Consider the following 10,841-nt stretch of genomic DNA (forward strand, 5'->3'; position numbering starts at 1 on the left):
TTTCCCATGTCGTACCATCGACAGGCGGCAGCTGGGAAATTCACTCGTCGGAGCTCATTGAGCCCTGAAGCACCAGGGGTGGCAGGGGCATCAGTGAATCTCCCTGAGGGCACTGAGGAGGATCTGGCACCATATACTGATGTGTGTACCTCTCCTCCCTAGGGGTGCTGTCCTCAGGGCCCTGATGATGGTTCTGTCAGGGCTGCTTGGCCGAGGCCTTCTTAGTCAAAATAACGGTCCGCAGATCTGCTTTCTGCTTCGAAGACCCCGACCCCGACTGCTGTGGAGTGGCCGATGGCTCTGGCCGTTTCCTTGGTGGCCCGAAGTGACAGGTCTGTGGCCCGACGTAGTTTGGCAACTATGTCGGATTCCTCATCCCCCCTCTCATCCAGGTCTTTTAGCAGGTCGGCCTGGTACACCTGTAAACTTCGGGGCCTTCAGGGATGATGCTGAGGATGGGGAGAGATAGCTCACGAGAGTCTGCTCCACTGCCGACATTGCCCCTATCCTTTCTCATTCAGCCCCATAATGTTGGAATAATAAGAGACGGAAGGGCTGAAGAGTTGGGACGAATATGGTTTCTCCCACGATCTTGAAACCTCAGAATGAAGATTGGGGAAAAACAGAAAGGCCCTGTCATGAAGGCTGTGATCTGGCTTTCAGGAAGCACTCGTCCAGTTTACTTTTGGGACGAGCGTCCTGTTTCTTGGCTGGCCATTCGATGTTCAGTTTGGCTACAGCGCGAGTCACTAGCTCCACAAGCTCCTCATACGCGAGGGACTGTGATGGCGAGTCCACAGTCTCCTCTGTGTCGACGCTCATCACGTTAGCCTCCTCGGAGGAAGACAGATAAAGCTTCTGGTTTTCTCTCCGGGGGGAAGAAACCACGGAGCGGGCTTCCGATCCCTGAGAGGGAGCTGTGGATGTAGCCGGTGAGGACCAAGATAAGGACGAGCCAGTCTCGGATCCCTCCGCTAAATCCACTTGCGATCCCCAGGATAACAGAGGGGGCCGGACCAAGCAGGATCGCGAACCTGGCAGCTTTCATCGAAGACAATCACACCATGTGACCACCTATTTTGACATTAAATAAATAAAATCACTGGTAAATAAAACACACCTTAGTATTGACTTTTTTTTTTTACTTGAGTATTTCAAATATTTGCAATGATATTTGCACCAGTGTGTGTATATATATTTATATATATATATATATATATATATATATATATATATATATATATATATATAGCCTACTTCAGGATCGATACGCCCATCCCTATGAAGAATCAGAATATTTGTTGATTTTTTGACAGAGAACGTTTCAAAATTCTATTGAAACAAAGCTTTTATCTATATTTCGGTTACTTTTAATTTCTTTATTCGATTAATTATTATTTTTCTCCCTCTCAGGATGATTCTGAATGGGAAGTTAAAATACCTTCAGAGGACACAACTGACGCACATATCAAGTACAGGTACAGAGATAAATATTTATTAAATATTACATACTTGTAACATTACATATATAATATCACATATTCTGAGAGCATCTTTATCAGTGTTATATTTGTGTTTTTCAGTGTCAGCTCCTCTGAAGGGCAGCATGAATGTTCAGAGACTGGCATCCGCTGGCGGTCTGACAGTGACGTCAGTTTGGAGTATCGGTTTGTTGACTGGAAATCACTCAGTAAAGATATTATGAAGAAATACAAACCATGTGGACCTTTGATGGACATCACTGTAACCTCTGGCACACTGGAGGAAATTCAGCTACCTCACTTTGCCTGTGTAGGTATGTATGTGTAAGGCATATCTCACTTCAGATCCAATTATTTCAACATTTGTGTAAACCTTTCAAGCCAGACATATGAGCTCTTGTTCTATGTAACTTAAATTGCATTACTGTCCACAGATTTTGAATCTTCCTCAGATGATGCAGTGAAAGCTCTTCATGTAAAGGACGGCACTGTTTCATTGGAAAGATGTGAATTAAGCAGATTCCATGCCAAGCTTCTCAATCCCACCTTCTCATTCTTGGCAATTGTTGTAGAGGTGCAACAGTACCTCACCATGAAATTTCACTGTGAAACTTTGATTTATCGCAACAGAATATCTCCTCTTAACCTTCATGTGTACCTGATTTTAAAGGATAAAAGACTTAAGAAGGTAAAATCTAATGATAAGCTTTCACAACTTTAACAATGATATGACAGTGTACCATGTGACCACGTATTTTGACATTCATTTACTTACAATTGCAGAATAATAACCAGCTACTTATTGGATGATTTTATTTGCAAGAGACAATAACCAAACTCTTCTGAAGGGCTAATTAAAATCTTGCCATTATAGTATTCCCTCAGGCCCCTCTTTTCACACAACAAAAGCAAACAAGACATATACAGAATATAAAGGACAACCTTCATGTGTACCTGATTTTAAAGGATAAAAGACTTAAGAAGGTAAAATCTAATGATAAGCTTTCACAACTTTAACAATGATATGACAGTGTACCATGTGACCACGTATTTTGACATTCATTTACTTACAATTGCAGAATAATACCCAGCTACTTATTGGATGATTTTATTTGAAAGAGACAATAACCAAACTCTTCTGAAGGGCTAATTAAAATCTTGCCATTATAGTATTCCCTCAGGCCCCTCTTTTCACACAACAAAAGCAAACAAGACATATACAGAATATAAAGGATGCTATGTTTTCAAGTCTTTTGAAGCCATTTAGCCTATTAATTTCAAAGCTAAATAAATAATTACATAAATCAATCTGGAATGTGTATGATACATGTATGAACCTCTATGATTATAAGTTAAATATACCACTCAACAGGTTTCAGTATTTGAGATTTTACAGGTGTTGTATGGCTTCAGATGACTTGGAATATAACAAATTGTATGGACAATATAAGTATATTTATATTTTTGCTTTTGCAGAAAGCAACTGTAACACTACTTCTTTAAGTACATGTTTAAGTAACAAATAATTATGTCTAACACTGTTAGAAAGTGGAGGAGAAGGAGACAAATAATATGGAGATTTTAAAACCAACTCCAGATGAAGCCCTTAAAATCGATGACAGTTACACCCTGAAGACATCTGGTGGCTCCAAAATCAAACCTTCGGTACCTGGAAAAAGTTTGCCTTTTTTTGGCTAGAAAATTATCCAGACTTACATGCTGCCTCTTTCTAAAATATTTAAATTCTCTTCTTGCCAGAGTTTAAAACTGACACCCAACAAGACCAACTTCTTTGATTTACACATTCAAGATGCAAATGAACCAATTGAACTCTGTATAATGACAAAAGAGGGCCAACAGATATGGGAAGTTAATATCGAATCAGGTAAACAACCCACACTAACTTGCAAATCTCTCTGCAGATCAGCTGTTAATCTTGTATATTTAATTTTTTTGTCTGTGTTCTTTCAGATGAATTCAACATAGACAGTTCAGCATGTAAGTGGCATTACAATCTCAATATATGAACTATAAACATGAATACACATATACATGCTATAAATTCAAGCAAGTGTTTTACTGTTGTTCTGCAGTTAGAATAATATTTAATACAGTTAATGTAGGTATTTTTGGCCTCATTTCAGCTGAATGGCGGCAGGCGACCTCTTCAACCAGTAAGTCACAATGACTAGTTAATTCAGTGACCGGTAGCCTAAATGTTCCGTACTGTTCTGCAAAGTTAAATATACCATATTGACCTGAATATAAGACGATGGTTTTTCTTTCTTTCTTGGAAATACCAAAAAATGGGTCGTATTGTATTCAGGGTCTAGACTTTGACATGTCAATAATACACCCACAACAATAGGTGTAAACAAAGTAAAACGAGCGTGCCAAGGAATACGTAATGAAATGTGTGTTGTAATGTTGTTAAAAGATCGTGAGTGAAAACAAAAGAAAAAGAAAAGCTTACAGTGGCATGAGCATAGATTGTAAAAAAAACACGGACGTAGTGTCCGTGACGTCACCCGTAGGTTTCTAAAGAGCTCAAAGCTCAAAGTGGGCGGAGTCGGCCGTCGCCATCTTGGCAGCGCGTCACTCCCAGATCATCGAAAATGGGCAAAGAGGCGGGAGCTGGTTGCTGAAACCACGCCCACCGAGCTCGACGGCGGCGACTGCAGCGGCAATCCACCTGCCACTCAAGTGGCCACGCCCTTAATTATGCAGAATTTTAAGTTATAAAAAAATGTCACCCCCCCTCACAGTTGTCATGAAGGGCAAAATTAGCTATATAGACCAAAATAATTTTTTGAACCAGGCTGTAAACATTTTTTTTCTGCTGTGAAGTTGGGCATTTTAACATGGGGAGTCTATGGGAGCCAGCCTCTAGCGGCCAGTCGATGAATTAGAGTTTAAGTCACTTCCGTGTTGGTTTCATGAGAGCGAGCGGGACGTTGCCACTTGGGCATGAGTCGGGACTGTCATGTTAGCCTGATGGGACCAAACTTCCTCTGTAAGTGATTTTAAAGCATAAGACAGTACCCAGATTGGAAGACTACAATAATATACAATAATACAATAACAATTCAATTTTGCTAGGCTACTATGAGATGGATAGCCTATTTGTTATATAATTCAGATGGGCTACCTGTTATTTTTTTATGGTAGGCCAGAAGTGTATATTTTTATTGACCATACTATCAAAAAAAAGAAAAAAAGGAAAAATATGCCATATGAAAATAATTTTTTTTTCTTCTTAAAACACAAGATTTGATTTTCAAACAGCCTTTTTACAAAAGATACATCTTGAAAAGGGGGATCGTCTTATAATCAGGGTCATCTTATATTCGGGTCAATACGGTATTATTATTTTTTTTGTGTCTTTAGCCACTATATGTACTTTCAGTTTTACCTAATGTTAAATGCACCGTCTGCCATCTTGTTTAAAACATTGCATTCTCATCTGGTCTGCGATTATGGGGCATTCTGGTATTGCTTTCATGATGAAGGATAAAATAAAGGCTTTCCTAGAATTTGGCCAAAACTGATGTTTATCTGAGTAATCTATGCGTACATATACATTTCAATATGCAGTTTTTGAAAGTGCAGCCTACACTTTCTTATGTAATTCCAAAAGCCTGGACAATAATTTTGTTACATATTACGAGTTGTGTTGTTGTTATTATTTGTATGTTCTTCCTATTCTCTTTGTGTGTCTTTTCAGTGAATAGATCCTCGCTAATTTTTCAATGGATGCGCCGCCTGTTAGAGAATATGGGACACTCAGCTCGCGCTCGTTTTGAAACGCCTCTTCTGCCATCCACAAGTGAGCTGATGAGACTTCGGCTCGGTCGCACAGTTCAGGGGCACGATGCTGGTCTGACAGGTGGGGGGACCAAACTGAGTGTTAGTCAGTTTTAGTACCACTTTAATATGCAATGGATTATCAAAATGAAAACAACACAAAGAAAAAAATTATTTTCAGGAAATTAGTATTAACATAATTTAGGGAAAATTGTTATTGTTTATAGTTTTCGACACATGTAACATTGCAATTAATAAATGACAGGGGACCAGACTGCGACCATTTTTTTCTGCCGGTGTAACTACATTTTGTGAGCGGTTGCATTGGTGTGACAATCGCATTGTCCAACTCAAGCGCTGCCATTTTTGTTGCATATGAGAAACATCGTGAAAGCATAACAAAACCACCCCATTTTTAATGGGATAACCAAAATAAACTTTGTGGTATACACTTATGGGGAAACAAAAACAAAACAAAAAAAACTTCAAATTAGCACTATAACTAGTAGATGGCATGAGAGGAGCACTTATTGGCTCATCAGTCATTTATCTCTACTTGTTGCTTAATATTTAGAAATTATAAAACCACTATTATAAAATATCAAATCATCAAGAAATCATATTTTGTCAAATGTCGCACTTTTTTGTTTATGAAGTAAAAAAAAGTCACAAAGTGCAACAAGTAGCTACTCATACACACAATGAAATCATGAGTTTTATGTCAAAAACCAACAAACAACAAATACAATTAGCAGCACTATGCACCTTTTGTTTGCATAAACATTAAACTATTCATATAATGATGGCCGGTTTTTAAACAAACAGAAAATCTTGGTTAGGCTCGGTTACTTAGGCCTACAGCATAACTGGTTAAAATCAATTAAATGTTTAACTTGGCAACAATGTAAAAACACATGCAAATGATGAACTTTTGTTCATTAAGCTGAAGGGGACATTTTCAAAAAGTGTTCCCCCTCGGGAATTGCTGTTCCAGACTCTTCGTCAGCCTCCTGATCAAAGTGTTTATTATAGTTGTTTCTTACTTATTATGTGGTCAGTGTAGGAGAGACCTGCCCTTTAGTAATCTGTTCTCTCTGTTTTTGTTAAGAGTAGTTAGGTATCTTTGTATTTTTATTTTATTTTGTTAGGTTAATTACGTTGATTAATTTTCTAGACTGACTTTATTTGTTGTTTTGGGCCTTGGGTCTCTCTGAAGCCCTGTACCACTCCATCTCCTCATCTCTTAAATAAATCTACACCTTCAATGTATGAAGTTTTTTGGCTTGATGAGATGAGTCTTTATTATTTTTATTGCGTCTTACCCCTAGCAGACGTAATACTTTTAATGAATTTATTATATTGATTTATTGTTTAATCTTTACCCAGGTCATGGGTCTGCAGAGACTGACACGGCACAGAAACAAGAAAGATGCAAAAGTGGTGAAGGTAAAAATGATGGAAATAGATCAGGCTGTTTCTATGCAGATTCTTCATTAAATATGTTGTTCATGCAGGCGCTGAGTTTGTGGAGAAGCACAGGACAGAGTTGATCAGACGGGTCTCACTGGTGGAGCCCATCGCAGACGACATGAAACCTCTGATCGGCGACGAAAAATACCTAACCATCTTAAACTCAGAAACACCGCAAGACAAAATGAGAAAGCTTCTGAACTTTCTCACGACAACTAAACTGAAAGATAAACTTTACCAAAGTCTTTTAAAAAATGAGCGCTTCCTTGTTGAAGAGTTGGAGTATTCTGAGTAGTTGCTCTTCCAAGCATCAAAAGAATGAATTCATTATGGTTCATTATTATTTTACAGCAGACAGGTCATTAATAATATAATGTGGCCTGGGGTATAATAAAGCCCAGTGAAGCCGTGGTTTACAGTGAATTTATAACAGCTAAGGGGCGTTGTTAGGTACGACGCGAAGCGGAGTGCTAAAAGGAATTATACATTTCATTAACTTGTTTGCATGTGTTTTGTAACTTGTAGCTTATTTTACATATGTACTGAAAACTAATTCATTTTTGTTGTTGTTCTTGAGGGATTCATAGTGTTGCATATTTCTGAGTTACACACCTGTTCCCATTTTTTTCCATTTATTATTGGAGGGTTGTCCCCCCCTAAAATTATGATTAAAACCACGCTGTGTATTGTAAATAACAATGTTTGATACTTTAAATAATTGTGTAACTAATAAAACAACACAAACGGGGCAAAAATGCGTTTTAAGTTTAGAAACATTTTGAGTCTCCCCCTCCCTTGCCTCACAGTGCTTTGGTCCAAATGCCTGCTTTCCTCTTTTACATCACCTACACCAGTGTTGCCAAGTCTGCAGTTTTCCCTCGGAATTGGGCTACTTTAACACTGTTGCCGCGGGTTGTTTTTCATGTTCGCGGGTTTAAGCGACCCCAATAACGTGATATTCAACCCCTAAAAAGCCAATTTTACCAGGGGAACCCCACCAAAAACGTGTATTTTACCCCACCGGAATGTGATTTTTACTGGGGGATCCCCCTTGAAACATGACTGGGCTAGTTTAGGGCTAGTTTTGAGTAGCAATTGTGCTGGTTTTGTCGTGAAAACCTGGCAACCCTGACCTACACACACAAGTCTGGTGAGAGAGAAGTCATTAGTTGTGGAACTCCAGTAAGTAAGGCTGTCAAGGAATAAGGCATTTTATTCACTTAAATATCGGATGAAGTGATTATTTTCTCTTTAATACATGATGCCAATGTATTTTTCAATGAGTCCGCTATGTTAGCAATAATAACGTTACCTGCTTGAGGGAAAGGGTTGCCAGGTTTCCACAACAAAACCCGCCCAATTGCGACTCAAAACTAGCCCAAACTATCCGCGTTTCAAAAGGGGTTCCCCGGTAAAAATCGCGTTCCGGGGGTTAAAATACACGTTATTGGGTTCGCTTCAACCCGCGGACATGAAAAACAACCTACAGCAACAGTGATAAAGTAGCCCAATTCCACAGGTTTTCAACACTGTGACGGATGTCTACAATGGACACGAGCACTGTCACGGCGTGACCACAACAGCTTGAAGTGGTCTAATTCGGCACGGTCTCCCTGCTAGTAGTAAGGCTTTCCTCTGTGTATACATGTATTGCTCTTGAGAAATTTAATGTTTATCGCCATTTGATTATTAAATGCACTTGCCTTTGGTCCAACGCTGAACAACAATAAATACCATATTTGCATTATTGTAAGGGGTAGGTTTAGGGTTGGGGAAGGTGTAGACATTAAAAGCTTTGAGTAATGAACCGTTTATCGACACAATTTCATGAAAGCCTCAAACGCTTTAGAAAGCCTCAGTTTCCCATCACTAGTATAAAAGGAGCATCTCAGTCACTTAGTGCCAAATTTCACGAGAGAAGTATCAATAAAATCTAAAATCACATTTTGCAATGCAAAATTGCAGAGAATTTAGGTCTTTCACCAAGTACCATACATAATATTGTGAAAAGATTCAGGGAATCTAGATAAATCACAGTACATGTAGGGCAGGGGTATTCAACTAAAATTTAAAGAGGTCCAGTTAGAGAAAATTTCTTGAAGCAAAGGTCCGGAAGATCATAATGTCTAACTTATTAGTGTGATATATATTTTAGTAGCCTAGTAGTTCTATCAACATTTGCATGTAATCAATACCTGACTGTCAAATCAAATTAATTCAGTACAATTCAAAAACTTTTGACAATATTTATTGTCATGTAACATAGAACTGAACATATATGTATGACTAAATAAATGTATGGCTGCATTTCAAAATAAGATAAAATAAATAAAATGTGAAAATTGTGTATGTTCAAATAAAGTGCTTAACTTCAGAAAAATAAAATAAATGGAGAAAAAGCTTGAATTTCCCCTTTTCTGTTTTACATCTTGACTCAACAGTCTCAACCAATTTTACAGATAATAAATCTCAACACATCCTAACAATTGGAACAGTTTTAAAGTATCACTCTCTTCCCCTCTTATATCCCATTCCCCCACTTTTTTTTTGCTCAGTGAGAGAATTGAGCTCTAGCTTGTCTTGCCAGGATTTTAAACCTGGGCTTGAATGGAGTCAGAGCCATTCTCATACACATGTGGAGGTGCTCATTGGTGAGCCTGGAACGATATTTAGTTTTGATTATGTTCATTGTGGAGAAAGCTGCCTCGCAGTTGTATGTGGAGCCAAACATGGTCAAGATGTATAGGGCTACTTTCCTCAGACCTGGGAAAGCTGTCTCAGGGACCATTTGGAGCCAGAAAGTGGAAGGGTCAGTTCTTACAAACTGCTCTTTCAGGGCCACATTTGCTTGGAGATCAACCAATTGCATCTGGAGAGGCCCAGCATTTACCCATTTAAAGTGCTGTGTGACTTCCTTTGAGAACCCCCTGACATCTGTGATGAGAAATGGGTTCTGAATGAACATGGTGAGCTGCTGTCCAAAGCTGAAGCTGTCAAAACGGTTGCTGAAGTTTACAATCAGCTTATCAATAAAGTCAACAAAAGAAGATACATCTCTCTGTCCCTGAATCTGTTCCTGCACTGCTGGGAAGTGTGCACAGTCTCCCTGCAGGTCTTCCTTGAACACCTCAAGTTTCCTCTGAAAGGAGCGGACAGCTGTCATCAGTTCACAAATTGGTGTATTGTAAATAACAATGTTTGATACTTTAAATAATTGTGTAACTAATAAAACAACACAAACGGGGCAAAAATGCGTTTTAAGTTTAGAAACATTTTGAGTCTCCCCCTCCCTTGCCTCACAGTGCTTTGGTCCAAATGCCTGCTTTCCTCTTTTACATCACCTACACCAGTGTTGCCAAGTCTGCAGTTTTCCCTCGGAATTGGGCTACTTTAACACTGTTGCCGCGGGTTGTTTTTCATGTTCGCGGGTTTAAGCGACCCCAATAACGTGATATTCAACCCCTAAAAAGCCAATTTTACCAGGGGAACCCCACCAAAAACGTGTATTTTACCCCACCGGAATGTGATTTTTACTGGGGGATCCCCCTTGAAACATGACTGGGCTAGTTTAGGGCTAGTTTTGAGTAGCAATTGTGCTGGTTTTGTCGTGAAAACCTGGCAACCCTGACCTACACACACAAGTCTGGTGAGAGAGAAGTCATTAGTTGTGGAACTCCAGTAAGTAAGGCTGTCAAGGAATAAGGCATTTTATTCACTTAAACATCGGATGAAGTGATTATTTTCTCTTTAATACATGATGCCAATGTATTTTTCAATGAGTCCGCTATGTTAGCAATAATAACGTTACCTGCTTGAGGGAAAGGGTTGCCAGGTTTCCACAACAAAACCCGCCCAATTGCGACTCAAAACTAGCCCAAACTATCCGCGTTTCAAAAGGGGTTCCCCGGTAAAAATCGCGTTCCGGGGGTTAAAATACACGTTATTGGGTTCGCTTCAACCCGCGGACATGAAAAACAACCTACAGCAACAGTGATAAAGTAGCCCAATTCCACAGGTTTTCAACACTGTGACGGATGTCTACAATGGACACGAGCACTGTCACGGCGTGACCACAACAGCTTGAAG

General features: G+C 39.2%; 1 protein-coding gene across 1 annotated transcript; it reads left to right on the plus strand.

The window, feature by feature from the left end:
• The first annotated feature begins 605 nt into the window (after positions 1 to 605).
• Positions 606 to 7,427, plus strand: LOC107575475 (NACHT, LRR and PYD domains-containing protein 1b allele 5-like). Its single transcript, XM_016261849.1, has 11 exons — positions 606 to 728; positions 1,414 to 1,478; positions 1,584 to 1,795; positions 1,916 to 2,169; positions 3,027 to 3,146; positions 3,240 to 3,366; positions 3,453 to 3,479; positions 3,626 to 3,655; positions 5,206 to 5,367; positions 6,672 to 6,731; positions 6,800 to 7,427. Exons 1-11 carry the CDS (start codon positions 606 to 608, stop codon positions 7,048 to 7,050), a joined length of 1,431 nt encoding a protein of 476 aa, XP_016117335.1. The 3' UTR covers positions 7,051 to 7,427.
• Positions 7,428 to 10,841: the final 3,414 nt, after the last annotated feature.

The sequence above is a fragment of the Sinocyclocheilus grahami genome, unplaced genomic scaffold (assembly GCF_001515645.1).
Source record: "Sinocyclocheilus grahami isolate Dianchi unplaced genomic scaffold, SAMN03320097.WGS_v1.1 scaffold2668.1, whole genome shotgun sequence".
Taxonomy (NCBI): Eukaryota; Metazoa; Chordata; class Actinopteri; order Cypriniformes; family Cyprinidae; genus Sinocyclocheilus; species Sinocyclocheilus grahami.

Excerpts from the sequence above, each read along its gene's own strand:
- LOC107575475 (XM_016261849.1), top strand. The coding sequence starts at position 606 with ATGAAGATTGGGGAAAAACAGAAAGGCCCTGTCATGAAGGCTGTGATC. Across the intron at positions 729-1,413 it reads GGCTGGCCATTCGATGTTCA|GATGATTCTGAATGGGAAGT; the intron begins GTTTGGCTACAG and ends TCTCCCTCTCAG. Across the intron at positions 1,796-1,915 it reads ACCTCACTTTGCCTGTGTAG|ATTTTGAATCTTCCTCAGAT; the intron begins GTATGTATGTGT and ends TACTGTCCACAG.